This window comes from Caloenas nicobarica, chromosome 2, assembly GCF_036013445.1.
Source record: "Caloenas nicobarica isolate bCalNic1 chromosome 2, bCalNic1.hap1, whole genome shotgun sequence".
Lineage (NCBI taxonomy): Eukaryota > Metazoa > Chordata > Aves > Columbiformes > Columbidae > Caloenas > Caloenas nicobarica.
The window spans coordinates 44,409,304-44,433,097 of NC_088246.1; the positions used below are offsets into that span (position 1 = coordinate 44,409,304).

Below are 23,794 nucleotides of genomic sequence, written 5' to 3' on the forward strand. Positions count from 1 at the left end.
CCATTTGGCCACCACAGCGCTCAGCCTGTTCTATAATAGCAAATCCCCATGCAGATTTAATACTTCATTGCGAGTGTTTTCCTTCACAGCAGATTTTTACTGTTTAACTCGTCATTAAAAGGCATGGCAGCGTGACACATTTGAAAAGCAAAGTATGACCACAACATTTAATGTGGCTGTTTTCACTGTGGGATTTGGATGTCAGTGCAGGAAAGGGCAACACTAACGTAAGCAAACACCCCGTAGGAAAAGGAAAAAATGCTGTTTCCTCTGATACGGTACATGAAGACAATGATTACGCATCCAGAACCAAAAGCCACCAAGGGCTCAGAAAAGCTGTTTGTTCATGTGTGTATCATGCTACAATCCACAGCGCACAAAATGAACCAGAGAAACAAGCAGAGGGAAGAAGGCAACAGGAAAATGGAAACGTATAAAACGCCCTCTGATAGTAGCAACTGCTGTGCCACAGCCACTTCCAGCAGGAGCTGTCTGGCATCCGGACTATCAGAAATCCGACTTTCAGAGGAACAGTGAAAAATGAGAAGAGCGGCAGCCAAGAAACCAAGCTTTATCGTCATACGTCTGTGGCCCTAAGGGCCTCATGTCAGGAAGCAAAGTTAATAAAAAAAAGCAGCCAGCTGTCTTGTAATTTTTTTTTTTTTTAATCTTCGAAATGGTCAGAAAAGTGATGCGCACATGTGGCATGTCTCATTAACACTCATCATATGTGTAGTCATGCATCACATAGACTAGAGATAGATCTAACTCTGTCATCGGCCTGTCCCCCTTTTCAGACTGCGGGTATTATATACCCACATTCACGCACGTTAATATTTTGCCACGCTACAGATCTGATAATATTCATCACTATCCTCAAAAACCGTGCTCTAAGAACACTATGTAAGAAACAGGTTATCATATATATTTATCTTCCCACTTCTCTTCTGTCTACGCTTCTCTTATTTCCAGGAATTTCTCTTATTTACATTAACTGTGTGTCTTTGGGGTTTTTGCCTCCTCTGCCGTCACACAAAGATGACACTGGAAATCAAGGAAGAAAAATCTTGTTCATTACCAAAGACAAAATGTTTTGAAGACACAAGAACGATAGATAAGGAAACTTACTCTAGTTTAAACATTATGAACACAGACAGCCACATCAAACCAACATAGAAAAAAGAAAGCGCTTTGAAAAGTTGAGGAAATGTAAGAAAAACAGTACCAAAAATGAACTGTACATAACCCCCAGACATACTAAGAAGTGACAGGTATAAATTATGCACAAATGAAATGATGAAACGTTTGTTCTATTTAGAACATTAATTTCAGTGCAGCTATTCAATAGCTATACTTAGCAGCAGATCACGGGATTGCTCAGTCTTAAAAATATAAGTATTTTAAAATACTATGAATTGTGCCAGAAGAAGCAGAAAATACTATATTGAGAAAGCCTTATTTTGTAAGAAAGTAACAGTAAAAATAGATTCTGATTGGTATGTAAGATCAAAAGGAATGCAGATGAACTCTTCTGAATATCAAAATGCTCATGAGAAGAATCTCCCGCATAGCTACTTCTTGCACAATGGTAATTCCAAACTTTTTTTTATTTGTGGAGGGAGTAAGTCAGAATGTGCTCTTCTTATTTGCGTGAACGGGAATATAGAGGTTTTATTTGCACCCTTTTTTTTTTTTTAAATAGGAAACTTTTGTGGAAGGAAAGGGTATTCCATATCTTTACAAAAATCCAGTTGATTATTAAGTCCCACGAGAAGGTTTCACTGGAATGTAGGACTATTCATAAAAAGCATTCTTGGCTTCCAGAATATCTGCCTCATTTCTAAAACTCTAAAGACTTAAGGGAAATTTCTCAGACACCATAACTCCTCTGATCGTATCAGCATGGATAAGCTCATAACAATACTGTTTCCATGACCAGAAGTATGCATAGAAGGTTAAACTGGTGAGCTGCATAGCACAGACGAGAACAGTGACAATTTGAAGACCTGAATTTCTTTACCATTTTTTGGAGCTGCCAAGTAATTAAATGGAATCCAATCCACAAAAGCAGTAACTTGAGCACATATCTCCATAAAACTGACATTATGATTCCTCAAACACTCAGTGCACCCTGAATTAACATATATGCAGGATACATACACAACATATAGTTGCTTTGGAAGACTTTAAAAGGAAGATCTTCGCGGTTTTTTTCTTCTTTCTTTCCCTTCCCCCATCCCTAAAATATCTGATGTGGTCACTTCATGTGAAAGCCTGCCTAGCAAGAGACAGCACTCCATCGCTCTCTGGAACCAGGCCTCTATGAAGACGCAAACTTCATTGTCCACAGAGGCAAAACACGCTCACAGGAATCACATGTGCACACACACACAGAAGGATGAGAAGAAGAAAAAAAGAATGAACAATTATAAAAGAGATACAGTGTCCATACCCTGGTAAGGTCCATGCCAAGTTTGAGCTGAGAGATGAGATGGAGAATTACACTGCGTTGATCATCCATGACTCCTAAATCTTCCTCTTCATTATCTTCAGTATCTGTCATTTCATCTTCAACAAGGATCAACTCAGAGGCTGAAGGCTAAAATGAAAAGAAACATCACCATCTGGACAAAAGTTTCAGTATGTTTTTCTCCACATATATGTTTAGAAATGGAGCTGTCTCAATGGAACCAAAGCCTCTGTTAAAACCAAGAAAATATATAAATTTAAAATTTAAAAAAATCCAGTGGTGGGTTCATAAAGCATTTTGATCTTATCCTCAAAACACGAGTGGTAAGCATCAGATGCTGATTTACACATTATCTTCTAATATTTACACTGCAGTGATGCCAGACAAAACATCACAGCATATTAAAAGTAACAGGCCTTCTGTTTATTAAATAGAAGTACACAGTTGAAAATTAGTCTTCAAGAGTTTGCTTCATAAATCTCTCCAGTAAAAACTCATACATCACGCCTAGATGTTGCATGACCTGATTTCACACTATTTTTTTCCTCTCCTCTGTCCAAGTCATATATCTAAGCAAGTCAAGACTATTAACTAAAGGAGATAAGACGACAATAATTACAGTACACACTCTAGGGAAAAAAAAAGAAAACCCAAACCATTAGATTTTGGGGAGTGAAGCAATGCCATGAGTCTTTATGACATTTGCAACATTACGCTGCTTGACAGCACAATTATGCCCAAACTGCCCGATTTCCAGACATAGTAGCTGAAGATCAAGAGAGGTCTCACGCCATGTCCTTTCAAGAGAAACTTCAGAGCAGAAATGGATAATGATTTGTGATACTTTATTTCCCTTCAGGGTTTACAATATATTACCAACAATAATCCAAACAGGTGGTAGTTATTTTGCTCAGCCCATTGAAACCACTCTGCAAGCCTTCCAGATATATATTCAGTAAGTTTTTTTATACTTTAAAAAAAAAGTTGTGTTATGTAGCTGAGAGATTTACAGGCCAGTATTTCATTATTCCCCCAGGTTTCCATGCTGTAAATGAGACAACACTGTCTGCAAAAGTTAGTATTCCTTCACGCTGAACAGCATTTTTGCAAAAACAGCTAGTTTGTTATATAAAGTGAGAAATTTTTCATCTCACTGTGAAAGCCTTTGCACCTGAGAAGTTTCATTAAAACCACCTGATATTCAGAAGTAGGTTTCAAAGACATTTTTTGGAATGATCACATTAGAGAGCCTTCAGGTGAAGAGCAGCTTGTGTAAGCTTGTAACGGTGTCTGTTTCTGAAATTTAGTTACTACAGATGCTTCCTGGATTTGAATAAAGGGTTTTCTCTTTTTTTTCATTAAATCAATGTTTAGGTAGCTATTCCCAAAAGAATAGGTATTTGGTGAAATCCAAGGACATGCAAAAGACACTTTACAACTACTTTATTTAGAAAGTAGAATACATAGATTACATAAAACAGAATCTGGTGAGCTGTAACCTCAACAGCTTGAAGCTTTTCAAAAGGACAAAACCACACTTTCTTCTTCCCACTCCCTTAGAAAATAAAAGGATAGAATGATAAGCCCTTTCCTCCCCAAATGCACAGCATTATTATCCATCTGATGCCTTAATGACAAGTCCAATTAACATAAAACCTGACAACCTCATACAAAATTATCCGTCCAAAACCTGGCTCAGTTGTACAGGCTACGATTCATTTGGAGGGAGCGTGGAAAAAAAGCGGTATCAGAACTTACAGGAGACGCTTCCACAGGAGGTTTCCCTTTGATCCAGCTTGACCTCATTGAGAGCACTGAGCTACCGAACAAGTGCTGCTGCTTCGTTACTGCCATGAACCGAGCTCACGGCAAGCAAGCTCCAGCAGGAATTAATAGCGGTAGGAAAAAAAAGAGGCAAGGGAACCTCCCCTCCTCACTCCCACCCCCTCTTCTATTTTCTTGGCTATCTGACAAGTTGGAGAGCGTGTGCCAGATGTCAATCTGCTCCTTGCGTTTCTAGTCACATGGCACGGAGATGAGGGAGCTGAACGGCACGCAGCTCCGACGGGGAAATGATGCTGCCGCTTCCCGAGGATGTCCTGGTGGGCTGGATGCCGGCTGGGGGGCAGGAGGGAGGGGGAACGAGCGTGGGTGAGCGTGCACCAGTGTTAGAGAAGCTTTCAAATGAACACGTAACAGCTGCGTAACCTTTAGTTGCTAACAGCATCAGAAAATAAAGAAATTACACATCGACTAGTTCACAGATTAAAGCATATACTAAGAATTTTCTTCTTCTCCTCAAGGTTGCACCAGGGACAGAATAGGAATTAGGTTTTCCATGCCTTTCAAAGTGTTATCAACAAAACAGCAACTGCCTCTCATTGCTACTCTACAAAACCTGCACGATGAGGGCAAGCAACCCTACGAAGAGTTTAAGTGCCCAGGAAAGTAGTGTTTGCATTGTTTTAAATCAAAGATTTCCTGTTCATCAGTGAGATTATCAGTACGATGCGTAACATTAGGATCACGCATGTTTAACGACCATTCTGCAATAAGGACTATAATTTTAATTATCTTAACTAGCCCCTATTTTAAGAACACAGGCAAGGGCACCAAAAACCCCACAACTCCCACCAACATATTAGCGACCTTCAGAGCATGTAGAATGACATCAGTTGTCTGCATCTTTTCTCACTTTCCCATAAAATAAGAACTTGAGTAGCAGTTTGCAATTTATGTCACAGGAACTGAACAGTGGTCATCTTCTGCAAGCAATGGCCTTTCTGTATTTTCCTCTCTTCCCATTAGCTGTTCTAGGAAATTACTTAATTACTTTTTAAGAGCAGAGCAAACAGAAATTTCTTTCTTAAGTAATGCGTATTTTCTTTTAAAAAAACCAACCATGTAAGCAAAACATAAGACTGTATGGAGATACAGCCACAAAATACAAAACCACTGTGTATTTCAAGTGTCATAAAAGCCCAATCAGGTTTTTAATTCTTTTTCTTTCCACAAAAATAGTATGCAATTCAGTAGTAACCGATGCGTAAGCATGCAGTAGCACGCGAAAGATTATTTTGAGTGATTATCCTTTAATGGCAGCTTTTCTGAATTATCAGATACACATTCCTCTCCCCTCCCGCCCCATAAAATATAATTGCAAAGCTCCACTAGGAAAACAGCAATTTGCTCCATTCCTATGTGGTCAAAGCAAAATGTAAAAGCTATTGAGCTGTGCACGGCTCAACCTGGGAATGAACAGCAAAGCTACGCTTGGGTGCTAACCCTGAGAATTAAATACTGAACTGGTTACAAACAAGAACCAAAAAGGGGCTTGTGTTTAAAATCATTTTTAATCAAAATGAGTTTCCAACACTGGGCTGAAGCACCAGAATTCTTCAGAAAAATCTGAATGGAAAACAGATCATTTCTAGAAATCCCATGAAGGGATTTCACTTCAAAGATTAAAGGCAGAAAACATGAAAACATACGCTGGCGGAGATCTATTTTAAACAGGTCACTTCATCAGAACAGGGATCGATTAATTGAGAGAGGTCATCTACTGGGATATGAAATGGATGTTCTAGTCAGCAGTCTTCATGAGAAAACAAGCTCATTCTTCTTTTAACAGATGAAACCTGTAAGGTAAAGAAATTGTTTCTGAAGGAAACATTCTGCATTAAAAAAAAAAAAAAAAGTCTTCAGGGAAAAGACACTTGTACAAGCCTGGTATAGAATCATGGAGTACAAAGCTATGTTTCTGTCAAGGGGCAAACCTGCCTCTGTTCTTACAAAGCCTCTTCCACAAATTCATTTTTCAAATTAACTGCTGTGCTGCAAATTCACTTTCAGATAATTAGTTCAGTTATAGGGCTCAGAGCTTGGTTTTCCAACATACTTCACAAACCATATCATGCAACAGTACTATCAAGCATGACGTGGATCTCATCTTGTGTATTTGTTGTAGGAGAGAGAAAGGAATATACAGAATCACAGTATCATCTAGGTTGGAACAGGCCTCTTGAGATCACCTTGTCCCACACCCTGCTCAAGCAGGGACACCTAGAACCAGTTGCCCAGGACTGTGCCCAGCTAGGTTTTGAATAGCTCCAAGGACAGAGACTCCACAACCTCTCTGGGCAACCCGTGCCAGTGTTTGATTATCTTCTCAGACGAAGAAAAATTCTGAGGCTCAGATTGACTTCCATGTGCCTCTTGTCCTGTCATTGGGCACTACTGAGAAGAATCTGGCTCCATGTTCTTCACTCCTTCCCATCAGGTAGTTATACATGCTGATAAGATTTTCCTGAGCCTTCTCCAGGCTGAACAGTCCCAGCTCTCTCAGCCTCTCCTCATGTGAAGGACGCTCCAGAACTTCCATCATCTTTGTGGATCTGTGTTGGACTCACTCCAGTAAGTCCATGTCCCTCTTGTACTGGGGAGCCCAGACCTGCACGCAACACCACAGATGTGGCCTCACCTGTGCCAAGCAGAGGGGAAGGATCTGGACCCACTGGCAAAACTTCCTAGAGCAGCCCACGATGCTGTTGGCTACCTTTGTCACGAGAGTGCATTGCTGGCTCATGGTCAGCTTGCTGTCCATCCGCCAGGACCCCAAGGTCTCCTCTGCAGAACTGCTTTCCAGCCAGTTGGCCCCCACCCTGCACCAGTGCAGGGGCTTATCCCCAGATACCTCTGGATGCAGGACTCTGCATCTCCCCCTGTTGAACTTGATGAGATTCTTCTCTGTCCAGTCTCTCAAGGGCCCTCTCCATGGCAGCACAACCCTCTGGCTCATCAACCACTCCTCCAAGTTTTTTTAACATCTACGAACTTGCCAAGGGTACACTCTGACCCATCATCCAGGTCATTAAAGAAGATGTTGAACAGTACTGGCCTCAGTATTGACCGCTGGGGTCACCACTAGTGACTGGCCTCCAGCTGCATCTTGTATCACTGATCACAATTCTCTGGGCCTGGCCATTCAGACAGTTCTTAATCCACCTCATGGCCCACTTATCTAATCCATACTCTGTCAGCTTGTCTATGAGGATGTTATGGGAAACAGGATCAAAGTCCTTACCAAGGTCAAGGCAAACAACATCCACTGCTCTCCCCACATGCACCAAGCTAGTCACTTCATTGTAGAGGGCTATCATGTTGGTTAAGTATGATTTCCCCTTTTTAAACCCATACTGACTGCTCCTGATCACCTTTTTGTCCTTCACGTGTTTGGAAATGCTTTCCACGGTTAGTTGCTCCACCACCTTCCCAGGAATCGAGGACAGGCTGAGCAACCTGCAGTTCTCCAGACATTACCAGAACATCTTCAGATATTCCTTCTTGAACATAGGAGTGATATTTGCTTTCTTCCAGTCTTCATGAACCTATCCCAAACACCAGGACTTTAAAGACAATAGATGGTGGCCTTGCAGTGACACTAGCCAACTCCCCGCATGCTCATAGATGCATCCCACCAGGCCCCGTGGAGTAATGTGCTGCCTAACCTGGTCCTGCTCCACCAAGGGTAAGTCTTCCTCCAGACCTGCCCTCTGATCACAGAAGCCTTGGACTCCTGCAGGCTGATGTCACAAGTAAAGACTGAGGCAAAGTAGGCTTTGCTTAACTCAGCTTTGCTCCATCATAGTAATAAGCAGAGACCATGTGTATCCTGAGAGGGACACACTGACAACTTGTATAGGACTCATAAGACAATTCTTCATATTATTACACCAAAACATTCTAAGAATTTTCATTAAGGCACGAAAAAGCTTTTACATAGTACAAAAAGGACTGTAGTCAGAAGAAGAGGATGAAAATTTGGAACTTAATACATCCAGATAAAAAGACATCATGTAATAATATTCCAAGGGAAGCAGTCCTTAAGTCTTTCTACATTCAAAAAACTGCAAAAGATACTAAAAAATAACCCTGTATGAAACATTTCTGCATCGAGAGAAAGATGGAATAAATGACTCGCAAGGCTTGTTGAGAAGCAACATTAAACAGAACCAGCATTTTCAGACTAGGCAAGGATTGCCATATTTTCTGTAGAGTCTTCTAATTACAATTAGTTCTACTAGTGCACATAAAAGTGAAAGGGTTCACTTTGATTTTCAGATTCCCTTCATTAATGATGTAGGTTTGCAAGCATCATTTACACTTGCATTTGTGTAACTTGAGAGCTTGCAAACAGGTTTTCTGTTAGTGTAAGAGTAAATATAGCTCTGTAAGGTCAGAGCATTTTAGCACGTTTACACTAATGTGACAAATTGGCCCCATAGGATTTTCAGTCTCAATACCAAAATTAGAATTCTCTTTGTAGATACAGTAATAACACCCCAAAAGTAGTAATATATAATGAGTTGTCAGCTTCTTGCAGGGCTTGTCAATGTATCAGAATCGAACAAACTGTACTAACTTGCAAGTGTCACTTGTCTTCTTCCAGGATGTACACCTTCAAAATATTTAATTGCATTTACTACCAGCTGTGGCGTGCACCTGATGGAGAAACATGCAAGCTTACTGCACCCATCCCTCATTAGCAGCGATCTGAATCTCAAATGTAGCCTTCCTAGTAAGTGGTACTTATTAAATTATTTTATACACAGATTAGTATATTAGCATGCTGTGAAAGGAGGAGTAATTCCTATATAGAAAATTGAAATGAAACTAATAGAAACAAAATAAAAAACTTCCATTTACTTCAACCTGAATCTTGAAATAAAACAAAAACTCAAACACATTTACATCAAACCCATTGTAAAGACTGAAATCATCACCATCATCCATGCATTTCTCCTCTAACTTCCAAATGCATTGTCACTTACAGATTAGCAACTTTAAGCTTAACTATAGGGTAGCAAGACTTTTCTTTATATCCAAGAAGCTCCTGGATCTCATTATATAAGCTTTTCTGCTCTTCAAGAACAGTTCAAATATAACAAAATTAAAAAACCACTCTTCTCAACACCACACCACCGCACAATGTAAGCGGAGGAAGGGAAAAAAAGAAGGTTGGAAAAACAGTGGTAGAATGAACTCAGGTCATTGCTTGAGCCCCGGCATCCATCGTCCTCTAGTCTTATTTCAGCTTTGTTCCTGGTAGCCCAGTGACTGATCACTGCAAAGAGCAGATCAAAGATAAAACCTCAAATGCACCAACACCCCATACACCCATTGTAATGTGGGCACCTGGACACCAAAGTTCCAGTCACTTTCAAAGAGACTTAAGGCTCCCCAGTGTTCAAGATTTGATTTTTTTTAAGAGACTCAATGAGCTCAGAACCAAAGCAGCTTAAATGGAGAATTTAGAAAGCAAAACTTATTACAGTCTGTACACCTCAATTTCACACTCTAAAAGGTCTCTCAAGGGTAGCAAAATAGGTGGCTCAGCTCAGCTGATTTTCTTCATTTACGCTGAGTATTTCATAGGACCTGTCTCCTCTACTGCATTTATCAGTAGCTTTTGCTTTAATTGCTGGGGAAAATGTTGCCATAGTATTAATATACGAAAAGTCTACTATCTCAAGGGGAACCCGCCACCCAAAACCCCACGCAATACACACCCACAATCACACTTTTCCTAGCATTCAATCACTATAGGTTAGATATAACAATGATGAACCGAAATTAAAGTTAAGATAACTTCTGAAATATCAAAGCAAGTAATGAAGGACGACAATCAAATGAGAAGGATTTTACAGTTCAAAAATGCACACACTGTAACTTGAACACATCACCACTATGGCAAGTAAATATATCACTTCTTTTTTGCTTTGCTACTGTCATCTACGTACAGATCCAATCTGCAAGATAGTTACTTTCTCCTTCACCCAACTGGGTGAAGGAAAAATAGCATAACAGGCAGATTTTATACTTACCTGAAATTATGTGTACCACGAAAAATAATCCAGGCATATTTATCTGGATAGATAAGTAACTGCTGCATCTGGGTTTGGGGTGTGAGAGAATGGGGTCAAAGCTTTTAGGTAATCCTGGATATATCATTCATCATTTTTATATGTGAAACCATAGAATATTTGGTAGAAAAAGCTGGCATCAGGAAAGATGGTCTACAAAATTAATTTCTTACCAATTTTGTTATTTTTGGTTGTTAACTCAGGTGTCCAGAGAAAATTCTTCAAACTAGGACTATCAACAATTAAAACATCTCGACGTTTTGCGTATGTATAATTTATACATATTTTGTGGTTTGTTGTTTGGGTTTTTTTAATTGAATATGCTAAACACACTGGACGTTCAGAAAATCTCTCCAGCGAGGGACAAGGATCAAAGTGCAGCAATGTGAGCAATCTGTCTATCACACAAGATTAATTGGTTACCACATGTAACAACAGAGTAATCTACTGAACCAAGTAATACCTAGCTCTCTTTAGGTGATCCTTGCTTCACTGTGAAGCAAGCAAAGTAGAAATGCATCTTAATACTAATACTTTGTAAATACAGACAGGCTGACATACACATGATGTGAGGAAAGAAAACAATCACAAAGCCTATAGCTTAGGTGTCAAATAGGTCTGCAATCTTTTTCCTTCCCAGCAAAACCAATCTGGCAGACATCTGGAGGCAAGCACATTATCTGGATATTCACTATTTTGAGAGCTTTACTAATGCTTTTTTGTTAATGTTTGGCAGCATTATCTCTGGGAACAGAGGTTCTTTTCATCCTTAAAGAACAAGCTCAGAAACCTTCCTTTTCCTACACTGCAGATGTGTTTAACTCTGACCTCTGACCATATTTAGGTGTAAATATAACAATATAGCAGTGATGAGGATGAGATAACATAAGAGGTTTGGAAGAAAAAGGGTTGGCTTGTTGAAAGAACAGGGAAAAAATGCCTGTAACATGAAACAAAGGGCATCTACATTTACATTGCAGTATAGCCGGTGTAAGCCTTCAGAAAAAATATTAGGAGCCAACTATGAAAGTGATTATGTGTAAGAATAAAGAATCAGTGATTTAACATCCTTTTAAACAGAGATCCTCATCTGGGTTACCTACAGCACTGTAATCCTGTTATGCACCAAATCATGTTTGTTGGACAACTTTTCCCCTACATGTGCATTTCTTCTTCATAAGACAATTAATCTTGCAAAATGTTATTTCCATAAACCTAAGGCAGTCAATTCTGAAAACCTGCTGAAAAGCAGCTAATTCCCAAGCACTGACTCCACAGGAAATGATTAAGTGCCATCACCAGTCCATGCATTTTGTGAGTATCTTTCATGAAATGAGGGCTGCTGAAGTACAGCACTGTTTAATCTGAATCCTAAAACACAAGAGGGCTTTGCAGCATTGCATAAATTCAGCAAGAACTGGGAATAAATATTTTTCATTGCTGGTATCATCAGAAAGGAAGAGCAACATGAGACTAAAAAAAACATACGCAAAGAGAAAAGCCCCACGGACTTGTCCTAAATTGAAGCAAAAAATGTTGAAGGCTAGCATAAATCACAATAGTAAAAGTTATGCTAACTTAAAACCACAAAAAATACAGCATCACATCATAAACATTTTTAACAAAACCTATTCCTATATGCAATATAAATACTAGTGAAGAAAAATTTCCTGAAAGATACTCAGTTTTGTTTCAAGAACCAAAATTTTTAGAAGCAACACGGCTATAAATACAGCATCTGATGCTACTCAAAATAAGTTACTGAGAATTTACAAGCTGACGAACCAGACACTGCAGCAGGACAGATGCCCAGCACTGGCCAGGCAGGACTTCAGAGATCGTGAAGGGTCTGAAAGTCACGTGCTTGTAACTTTTGGGGAGCTTAAGACAAAAGAGTGCACTAAGCTGCAGGCTGGTGAGGGAGACTAACATGGGGGGAGGTATGGCAGAAGGCTATACCCTCTAGACATCCTCTGGTACTTAAAGGGTTCCTCTCTGGAATGAGATCCTTGTGGAGAACCCTGAAGAACTAAGAGCAACTTGCCTCATACTCCCACAGAGAAGAGAAAGACAAACAGGTTTTGGTAAGGGATTTCAGTCACCCATCGGCCAGTGCAGCACACTGAGAAGGAAAAGGCATCACACTCAAACCAACCTTTGCTCCCATTGACAAAATACTGGAGAAACTGCGAGTTTGTGCAGAGAGGCTGTGGGACCTCCACTGTTGGAGGTGTCATGACCCTGAGCAAGCTGACCTGATGAGCTCTGCTTTGAACAGAGAGTTGAGCTGCAGGGCCTCCAGAGGTCACTTCCAACCCAGAGTACTCTGTGATTCCATAATGATCCTGCTTGCAAAGCCCAGCGACTGAGAAGTTAGTAGTAACGGAACTGAAGTCATTCGGCCAGCTGCAATTCTCTTTTATGTCGCTTTGTATGCTAGCTAAGCAAATATATGGCAGAAAAATCCTACCACGTTAGTCAATAATATACCATTCACACAGGCAAAGAGGGCACAAAGAGACAGACAACTACAAATTTAACCTTTACAATCGCCTGGTCTTGCAATACTAATCTATGTGTAAATCCCGCTCCTGCAGTGCTGTTTCTTGTATGCAACATCACATGCCAGCATATTTATGAGAGGAGAGAAACGGTAACGACATGTTAATAGAAGCAGTATTAACAATCTTTCCTCAAGGCAACATGCTTGTTAAACCATCCTGACTCTTCGTGCAATTTCTTGGCCCATCTCATTGGGCTGACACACAATCTCATTGCTGACACACACAAAATTTAAAACAAAAACAAAAAACAAAACAAAACAGGCTCAAGTCTTTCAAAAGAGAAATAAATCGTTATACCAGGAGAACATTCAATGTAAATGTGAAACAAATTGAGTCTAGAAGATTTTCATCTTTTATACAGCTATCTGCTTGAGGACAGTGGAACCCTTGACTTGAAAAGCTTCTGAGATTTGTTCTCAGCCTGATGAAGCGCTTGTCCATCTCAAACTGTGAAGACAACTGTGTGGTCTCTGTACATGATGATGCAGAAGAGTCCTGCCTCCTTCATCTTCTCCTTCCAATTCCTTCTCTGAGACAAAGTGTTATAATTAAATAGTTTCATGCCAGCTGTTTCCATATTTAGGGCATTTCAAATAAAGAATCACTAGAGTTCATCACCACAAGCAGAAAACCCTATTTTTTTCCTAGCAAGACCAGATGGAACAGCTGAAGCCAGTTTGGATGACACTTCACTAAGCAAGACCAAGCAATTCCAACCTGAGGCAAATACTCATTGTAGAAGACTTCAACCTAACTTACTAAAGCCTAGCTGAGTTATTGACAGTCTTAATGAGATGGGTAAGCTTACTAATGGGCAGTATTGCCAAGCCCACATTTATAAACATATGAAGAAATAAAGCTGACAGCATGAAGAAAATCAATTGGCACACAATCCTGAAATAAAATTAACATTGCCTTCAGAGTTCGTTTTGCAGAGGGCACAGGTTTTATAATGAACAGACTAAGCAATTGATGCACTTTAACTCAATTTTTAAGCCTTACTGTAAGGGAACCTGAGTTCTTTATGTTCCAATGATTAGTTTTCACTGACTTTCACTATTAATTATGGAATGCCACACGAATCAGAGCCTCATGTTCATTCAATTTACATGCAAATTCTGTATTAAAGCTTCATATTTTTAAGTAGAATATTAGTCTCAAATACATTATATAAATAGCAGCTGGAATACATGTATTTTGGAGGTGGGAGTGACTCGACAAAATGCAATGGCTTTGGCTGGACCTAAATTTTTATTAATTATTTGCATAAACAGTTTTACTGGAGATTGTTTGCTGACACAGTAACTATTCCAGAAAGCTAGCAAAAAAATAAATCAAAATTAGCTAGATTATCTTAAGTCATTGTCAATGCTGTTGCAGCAGGCTTAGGGTCATTTAATTCTACTTTTAGTGTAATTGTACATTTAATCCTTAAATATACCTTCCCTTGATTATCCTTAAATATACCTTAAATTGATTATCTCAGATTTCATTTTTCAGATGGTCTGCTAGTGAATGGATTAACCGGTACCATCTTTGCCTAGAGATTAATTTATCTATCCAAGTCATTACAGGCCATTTACTGTGCTCTTCGGCCCAAAAAGCACTTAATTATGCAGAAGGCAAAAAGCAGAGCACATTCAGAAATCCTCTCATGTTTGTACTAAACAGTGAAAAGACACTCTCTGTAATACTGCAAATGTTACTTTCCCAGCCTGACCTGTTCTCCTTCCATCACTGCACTTGTGGTATATTCATGGCTAAGCTGATATCCCAACATCAATTACAGATTTATGTCAAGTACAAAAAGGAACTAAGAAACACTAGGAACAATTTACACTAGGAAACAACCCACAGTCCTGGGCAAGACTGCTGAGACACAGATATATAAAGAAAAGGTAATACTGAATTAGAAATAACTTTTTGTATTTGGCTTGGTTTCTAAAATTGCAGGAGCACTCTTAAAATTATTTCTTAGCATCTCTAACACATTCTGTAATAGCTCTAACGGCTATTACAGCCTCTGTAAAGGATGAAGATTCATCATATTTGGATGTATACTAACCTACAGATAGAAAACTGCTTCATCTTGAAAGCAACTATCACTTGAAGAGATTAGACAAGACCACATCATCTTCTAAAATTAATAATTTAACCATTCAGTACATCCTGTAAATAGCGCAGTTACTTTTTACAGTCACAAACATCAAGGTTCAGATCATCTAGGGGACCAAAATACCTTTAATGACCCAGAGTTGACTGCCCTTGCAATCACTATCACAATTAAAACCTGGTTTAGCAGTTAGATAATCAGAGCTAAAGCCTCAATCCTACAGAGCTAAAACTTCAATCCTATTAAAAAGACACTTCAATATGGAGCACAGTTTCTCATGCACACAAACAAGGGAAAGTCAGGGACAGGAAAGCAGAGAGACTGCGTAGATAACCAGATCCATGGGATTGAAACAATCAGCTGGCATGGCATTTTAAGGCAGAAAAATCACATGAAGAGAGCTAAATCGCAGATGTGGCTACAGCACGTTTTTTGTAATAATTCTTATCTAAACTGCTGGATCAAAAGAAAATTATTCCTTCCCTCTCAGGTGCTGCATAAGAACAGCCTTTTTCCCATTTGCTGCCAGGGGAAGCATTTGGCCTGCAGTTACATGTTGTCAGCTCAGAAGGGGAATTCTGACACCTAAAATGACAATTAGTTGAACTGGAACAGTAGCTCACACATGGAAGTTATTCACACCTTTATTCTACTTAGGCACCAAGTTTATTACAACTGAATTTACTGTGAGACTCAACATTTTACAACTAAAGAGTTCCAGCATTTCTTGAAAGGAATTTCAAAATTATAAACCCGTAAATGAAGGAAGCGAAGTCCCATTTACTGCAAACTGGACACAGACCAAGCTCATGTCACAGCTCTGAAGAGCGTACTCTTGGCATATTCCACACCAGATTTCTCCTGTTCTGCTTTAAGGGAAAAACCCTAAATAATACCTTGAAATTATAACATAGCTTACACCTAAAGTGATTCACTAGGGGATGCACAAAAGTATTTTACCTCAATTTGCATTAGATGGAAAATAGTTCTGTTCAGCACAGCCCTTATCCCTGCTTCCACCTCATGTTTCAGGTGGACATACCAAAAAAAATCCAAAAAATGAAACTAAAACTTGGAGGCTTATACCAGAAAAAAAAAAAAAGTTTGAAAAACTATCGGGGTTGCTTCTTTCAGTGAAGATAACAGGCTCTAACTTTGTGCTGTCCTGTATCACAAACTTAAAAGAAAACTCATCTGGGAAGATGAAAAATAATTGTATTTCAAGAAAGGACATGCTAAAATAGCCAAGAAACACACAAGAAAATAATCTCTGCCACAAAATCTTGTATTTTCTGAACTAGTTTAGGCAATATCTCAAATGATATCCCCGCGTTTGGAAGCAAGAAACACCCTAAAAAACAAAAGCACTTAAACACCAACACATTATCTAAAGAGAAGAATTTTTAGCTGCTACATTATTTCATCAGGGGAAAAACTCTGCATTCCTGAAACCCTGACAGTGTGACAGACCAAAAAGAAAGGTTTTACTTCAGTTATCCACAGCATCAAAACTCAAGTTCAAAACCTACTATATCCCTCAAGAATGCTTAAGTATTCAAAGAAAATTCCATCAGATGAGCCTTGTTATTCCAGAGGAGGATTACAAATATCCATGCGTCTCCATAAATATATAAAAATCATGGCAGAGACCAAGCCATTGGTTTGTTAATGATGTTAAATGATGTCTAAACACCGTGCTGAGAATTAACACAGCTGAACACATCCAGCCCCTTGGCCGTGCTGCCAGGAACCTGCTGCCACCGGCGCTCTGCTGTATGGGAAAGGCTCCTCAGCAGTCACCCTCCCTGCAACATTACAAACATCTCTGCTTTCTTTTTAGAATTACTGCTGATCCACATGCCTACAGCTATCTTTTCCTTATAAATGACATTCTATAACATAAGCAGCCGAGCCGGTTGTTCCTCAAGGGTAGTAATTTAATGGCTTTTTCTATTTCAGATTACAGGTCAATTCACAATTTGTTTGGTCGGTACATCTACTATATTCTGACGAGCGTTAGCCAAAAAGCTTTCTCCCATTCCTTCGGTGTATAGCTTCTAAGAGATAGAGGTTATATCATAGAAAGTACAGATTTTTTTAAAATAAAAATCTAGGCTCAGACAAAGAAGAAACCAGAATTAATTTTGATAGCATTGATAGAGGAACCGGTACTCTCTTCTCATCACTTCTGTAAAAGCAAGGCTCACTTCTTTTGGCAGGTATATTTTGAAAGCTGAGCCCCACTAATACACTACCAACTTCTTCAGAAATTAGGATCATGCGGTGCCTAGTTTGGAGCTTTTTTAAAATAAAATCATTAAGAGAAATAAGCTTCATTTGATGACACTTGTGGATTCCTCTTTTCTTCTACATCTAAAAGAAGACAGTAGATAAATAAAAAAAGAAATCAGGGTCTTCAATGTCAAAAATTCGTCAATGATATCTAAATGTATTTTCTCATTCTCTCTAGATGCCACCACAGTTAATAACAACAATGTATCTGGACTACAGAACAAGTGGAGTGTGATGATTTGCAGTTGCTTTTATATAAAATTACATATACTAATTAATTAGCATGGTCAGTGCTTTTATACCTTCGAAAATGAACTGGCTACTCAGTGCCAAACCTAGCCTCCTGCCTTGGACACACAAAAAGCCAGAATATATTTTAAAATATGCTTAAATCCTGCACACAGAATTGTTAAAGCGTGTTAAGTCAAACACCTTCGATAACTTTGGGGGGTGCACAAAGACATCATCTCCTGGGTGACTGTCTCAGACAGCATCCTTAGCAGGGATTTTTATCTTCTTCAAAGCCTGTTATCTCACCCTCCTTTCTCTAGTCACAACAAGAAGCAGCTCCAGCTTCCTGGCCAACACTTCGCTCAGCTTGGAAAGCTGGGCAGAACCCGCAGCACTCTAGGAAAACTTCTCCTCCTCTCCCAAGAAAAGGATGTGACCGCAGCAGCCAAGAGTGCAACCCCTGTAACGGGGCAACCTGCTTGATCTGAGGATGAATATGAAAACACAAAAGCTCCAGCTCATGTTACATGCAACTGTTTACCTCTTCCATAATTCGGGTTTTCTGCTTCAGCCTTCTAATACGGCACCGATAGCTTGATCAAAGTTATCAAAACAGAAAAATATATCGGCTCCATTTAAAAAAGCACTCTAAATTGTGAGCCAACACTATCAATCTCAGACAACACGAAGCACACAAGGACTTGGTGGAAGTGAAGATGCAGGTTTGGAAAGAGCTTCCAGGAATAAATCCAGATTCAGGCCACTTTCTCCGGGCAAAACCTAATTCCTGTTTAATAAACTGTACTACCATAACAAAAACTACACACAGCTGCTTCTTGTTTCTCCACCAGTCCACAAACTTCCACTTACTGTTTCTGCCAAAAACACCATCTTCAGCTGAGCTTTTTATAACTGAAAAAATCTTATTTGTTATCTTTTTTTTTTTTCTTTCTCCCTTTTTTTTCCTTCTTATCTCTTTTTTAAAGGCTAGTGCCCCAGGGCCTCCAAATGCAGGCTGCTGATTTCAGGACGACCACCCACAAAGAACTGAGGATTCCTCACTGCAAACAGTGCGATGCTCCCTTGCTTACATCCATCTTTTCAAGGGTACCCCCTTCTCAATAAATCGTGAGTTCCATTAGCAAAGCAGTACCTTGAGCCACACTCACAACTCAGTATCTCTGATCAGCAAGCAAAGGGGAGGGGATTGGACTTAAAAAAAAAAAAAAAAGGTAGTTTTAAATAAGTCGTATATGGTTTGACTCAATGGCAAAATGATACCCTGAGATGAGTTGAACCAGCTGCTGCTCTTTGTGTGCTTGCTGTAAAGACCATGCTTCCACATCCCATTTGGTCAAGAATAAAAACATACAAAAGGTAATGAAACAAATTGCAATGTATCAGTGAGCAGAGTAGTAACTCTCAAAATAACATTCTTAAATAGCCTCGTCTTGAAAACACACTATAAGAAGTGCGGTTGGCTTATCTGAAAAAGAAATTACACAATTTCCTAATAAAAAGCAATTACAGGTAATTTCAACACTGTGATTAATGGACACTAGAAGTAACAGAATTTGAAATTACTTTCCAAGGACAGATCTGGAAGAGAACCAAAGTAACACAATATTAATAAAAAAATAAAAATAATTTTTTAAAATGGTTTAGCCTTGGATTTTTTGAATTACATTCAATTGAAGATACTACAAAAGAAGTGGAAAAACAAGCACGTTTATTGATGTCCCAAGCCATTACATGTTTTGTTAAAGGCAATATAATTTAATTTAAGCCATTCCAATTGCCAAAGAGCATTCACTCATAGAAAAAGGTTTCTTCAGCTCTTTCTTCTCAGTTCTCCAGGTCTCGCGTGCTCCAAGTGCCCCACAGTCTGTGGGGTCTCAGAGTGAAGTGTTGTCCTGCTGGGCAGCACTGGTAACTGAAGCAGACAGAAGAAGCTGGACAAGTCTGGCATGGTGAGAGACTTTCAGCGCATGAGATGCCTGATACGCAGCTGTGAGCCTCTTCAAAGAGTTGATGCTTCAGAAATGCCCTTTGCCAAGTAAACGCCACAAAAGCACAAATCAACGGGCTGGTGCAGGATGATGTGGACAAGTTCTGCCCATAATCACTTAAAAGGAAAAAGGTTCACAAAACCATATAGTTTTCAACTCAAAGGAGAGTGTGCTATACTCAAGAGACACCCAAGAGCAAAGACCAACATGGAAGAACAAGTAGCAAGCAAATGTTGTGGTCCTAGTGTCTCCTATCTCAAACCAGCATTAAAAAAAAAAAAAAGAAAAAAAAAAAACCAACCACCTTTTTTTTCTATCACCAGAAGGCAGAAATGTGTACTGACAGTCTGTTAATTGCTTTTACAACTAGAAAAGAGACTGTACGCCTGCCACAGGCTGCCACCTCTGTCCTAAGCACCTCAGAGAAGCAAAAGCACACAGCAATATTGTCAATGTATTTTTCCAGTTTTCAGAGTGCGCTTTTGCATTAAACTTAGCATTTTCACAACTAATTTCAAACAAATCAGGTACTATAAAGAAAAAAGTACAAAAAGTAATTAATAAAAGCATCCACCATCATCCATGGTTTGCGTCTAACCAATGTCAAGTCTCAGATACAACAGAAATGGCCTACAGAGACCCAGGATGCTTACCTCTGTGTTTGGTTGTACTGCCTGTCCGTCCTGGGCTGCAGATGGAACTATTGCCCACGTAATGTTGGCACTGGCAGATGATAAGGAGCTGAGGGCACCGTTTTTCAGTTGCTCTGTGGAGTGCGACTTGGGCCCAGGCCATCCCAGGATACCTTCTGAAGCAGAAAATGGGTGTCAACTTACAAGAGACAGATTACAGATTTCTGCCATTCACCTCCAACATTCTACTGATATAAAGGAACTTATACCTCTTATCTGCTTCCATGCAGTTTTACTTTAGTAACGAAAATGCTCTAGCATCTTCTATGCCAATTTATCTGTGATAAGTATCTTTTTAAAAAAAGTCAATGAAGGAACATTCTAAAATGTTACTCCTACCACAAGATAGAAATATACATAAAGATCATACAATCATACAAACAATTATAAATAAAGATCATACAAAGGCACACCTTGGTAATTAAACCAGTATTCTCTACCCAGTATTTTAATAGTTATGAAGTTATCCCAGTAAACACTCTGGATGCAGTCCAGATGTTTGCCACATCTTATACATATGGATCCATACCAGAAGGGTGACTAATCAACCCACTTTTGCATCTGACCCCAGTCCAAAGACTAGTTTAAGTAATAGGCTCCCCATCCCCCCACTTCTTCTGCCTGAAATCAGTTTTAAGCTTAGCAGCTGTATTTTATTTCTGTCTGTACTATTAAAAGCTCCCTCTAGATTAAGTGCTAAAATGCTTTACTGGTCCCAAGACCACAGTTTAGAAGAGGTCTCATTAGAAAGATACACATTAAATATGAATCAAACAGAACTAGACATCAATACAACCCTTATTTCTGAGGGCACCTGATTTCCAGGATGGGCCAGTATTTAAGGACGCCAAGACAAAATGAATGATCAGCTAACGTGATGGCATAGTTGTTTCTCCCTTACTGTTCTAAAACATAGTATCAACATTCAAATCAGCAGCCCTCAGCACAGGGCTTAAATTGCAGCTATTAATTACATGCTCCTATAAAATGCAGAGATATGGATAAGAAAATTGCAGCTCTTCAGTCATTACCATAATTTGTATATGAAAATACAATTAGTGCCACAGGGAGGATCTCCTTCTCTCATCACTGACAACTTTTTAAGACACCCAGATCAACACAAAGTACATTAAAGAACATGTAATTTCTCATCTTGATACCACTAGGGTTTACCAGAGGTTGCCTCCTAATTAAAGTAAATGGTTTGATCTGGTGAGATAATGCTGTGTACTATCATATTAATACAAACATTATTTTTAAAATGGGCTATGAATCCTATAGCTGACCTCTTACCAAATCCTAAGGATAAAAATAATTACAGAACATTCCTCTCATCTAAAATGGCACCAAGCTATGATGACATGGTAAAACTTCAGGCCTATTTGCTTGGCATGATTTTGTGGCACCACCTTTTACCGAAGAAAGAGTAAGTAAATAGTTACGTATAAAATTATTTTCAAACCTGGTATTGGTATACATGGCAAGGAATGAAGAGCACAGTGACCGTAGTCATCGTATCTCTTTGCTGGCTCCTCAGGTCTTGAGTAATTTGATGCTGGGAAAAAGGGATAACCCCAGAACCCTCAAAACAAGCTCTGACTCGGAGGATAACCTGAAGATTGTTTTGGAAGATCCAAAACGGAATCTCACTCCGTATAGGAGGAAGGAAGCCTACCATTGGCATGAACAATGGAACTAAACTGGAAAATTTTGAACAGAAATCTTGGTTCCTTGGAGGGAATCTGTAAATTGTTCTTAAATGTTTAGTCTTTTTGATGTTAATTAGTACAGATTTCAAAGAGGAAAAAACCAAGAAGTTAAAATAAATTTGTTTCATTTTTGAATAGCCACGAAGAGTTTCATGGAGTGTGCCTATGCTTCTCGCTCTTTGTTACTTTGCAGTAACAAATCTCAATCTATTTTTCTGTTTCTCCCTGTCAAACAGCTGAATATTGGATTATTACTGCTATTTTCCTATTACAAAGAGACTAAAAAAAAAAAAGGAAAAAAAATGAACTGAATTCTCTTTATGCCAATCTTTGAAAATAAGTCATCCAGTAATTTGCTTTAACTATCCATTTTCTCTCTGCGCACACAATCTATTTGGCCTTCACTGTAAAAAAATCTTTTTTAAAAATTAATATCTATTTTTTAAATCTAATTTCTGTAAATAAGCACAGGAAAAAGCTCCCACTTCAATAAAAATCTTGCTTCAGGGGAAATTTTTAAGTGGGTACATTTACTTCACCATCGCTTACACATTTTTTAAAACACTGTACTAGTTTTCCTCTTCAATACAAACACACCGTAGAAAGACTAATTACTTCATCTTTCTCCACACATTTTAATGACTCTCTTACAGAAATAGAAACTGTTAGAACTACATAAGCATGTTTTTCCACCTGTCCCAAGGGCAATGCTGCCCCTACAGAACAACAAATCTTGTCGGTTTAATCAATTTTTAAACAGATCTTAACAACACGTTATGACCTTGCCAACACCAATAGGATGCAGAAATTAAGGTCCAAAGGATAAAGCACATCTGTTTCCTCAACACCTCTGTGTATGAGAAAAATTGTTTTGTTAAATTCTGTCTGCCTAGAACTTGACTATTTTGCAGAAGAGACACATGCAGTAAAATATATTAGTCATAAATCACAGAAACCTAAATAAATAAGAAGTCAGTTCTCTGAACAAGCTGAAAAATTTCCACACCTAGTTTCAAAGTGCCATCAGGGAACTCTGATGATCTTTAATCTACAAATCTTATTCTGAGATGTCAGCATTCTCATCTCATCCCAAGAGAATTGCCAAATACCTAATATAGCAGCCTACTTTTCAGGCAAAAGCAAAGTTTGAGGAGAGAACTCATCACAAATAATCTTAAAATCAACTAAAATCAGAATATAATCACTATATAAAGTCAGAGGACACAACAACACGGCATCTACTTCACTCGCATTATCAGTTGTACATCCAAAACACTTTGATCTGCACTAGTATAGAAATTACTCTTACCACAAAATAGTCCAGGTAGTTGTTCTCTGTCTCATATCAAATCAAATTATTTTATTGGAATTTACTCTCCACAGACTAAACAGTCATCTGTAAATAACCTGATCCCCTCTAATGGAGTTGCCATCTTTTCCGCTTTATGGCACGCAAAATTTTATATCACTAATTCATTCCTGTTCAAGATTTCGAGAAGAAAAAAAATGATACGAAAACTAAACATATTTTGAGAAAGAAAGTTTACCTTCAGAGTTGGGTAAGAATAGGAGGAAATAACTGTTACTGTTTTGTTTTTATGCCAGATTTTTGCTCTGCTCTCAGTCATAGCCAAAGACAGCTAACGAAAAGGCAAATTCAATTCTTATTTTGATATATTTCATAATTCTAAAGAAATTCTCCAGAAAGCCATCACAAATTATATAAAAGCATTCACAGCTACACGGCTACTTTGCTATTTGCTTTAAGACTATGCAAAGCGCTACTAATTAA

At 38.8% G+C, this 23,794-nt stretch overlaps 1 protein-coding gene across 1 annotated transcript in view; it reads right to left on the bottom strand.

The window, feature by feature from the left end:
• OSBPL10 (oxysterol binding protein like 10) overlaps positions 1 to 23,794 on the bottom strand; it is a 120,230-nt gene that overhangs the window by 19,722 nt on the left and 76,714 nt on the right. Inside the window, exons 6-7 of the mRNA XM_065629557.1 lie at positions 20,255 to 20,409; positions 2,453 to 2,599 (exon numbers count right to left, since the gene is read on the bottom strand). Coding sequence (XP_065485629.1) covers positions 2,453 to 2,599; positions 20,255 to 20,409 — 302 coding nt within the window. The remainder of the gene's footprint in view (positions 1 to 2,452; positions 2,600 to 20,254; positions 20,410 to 23,794) is intronic.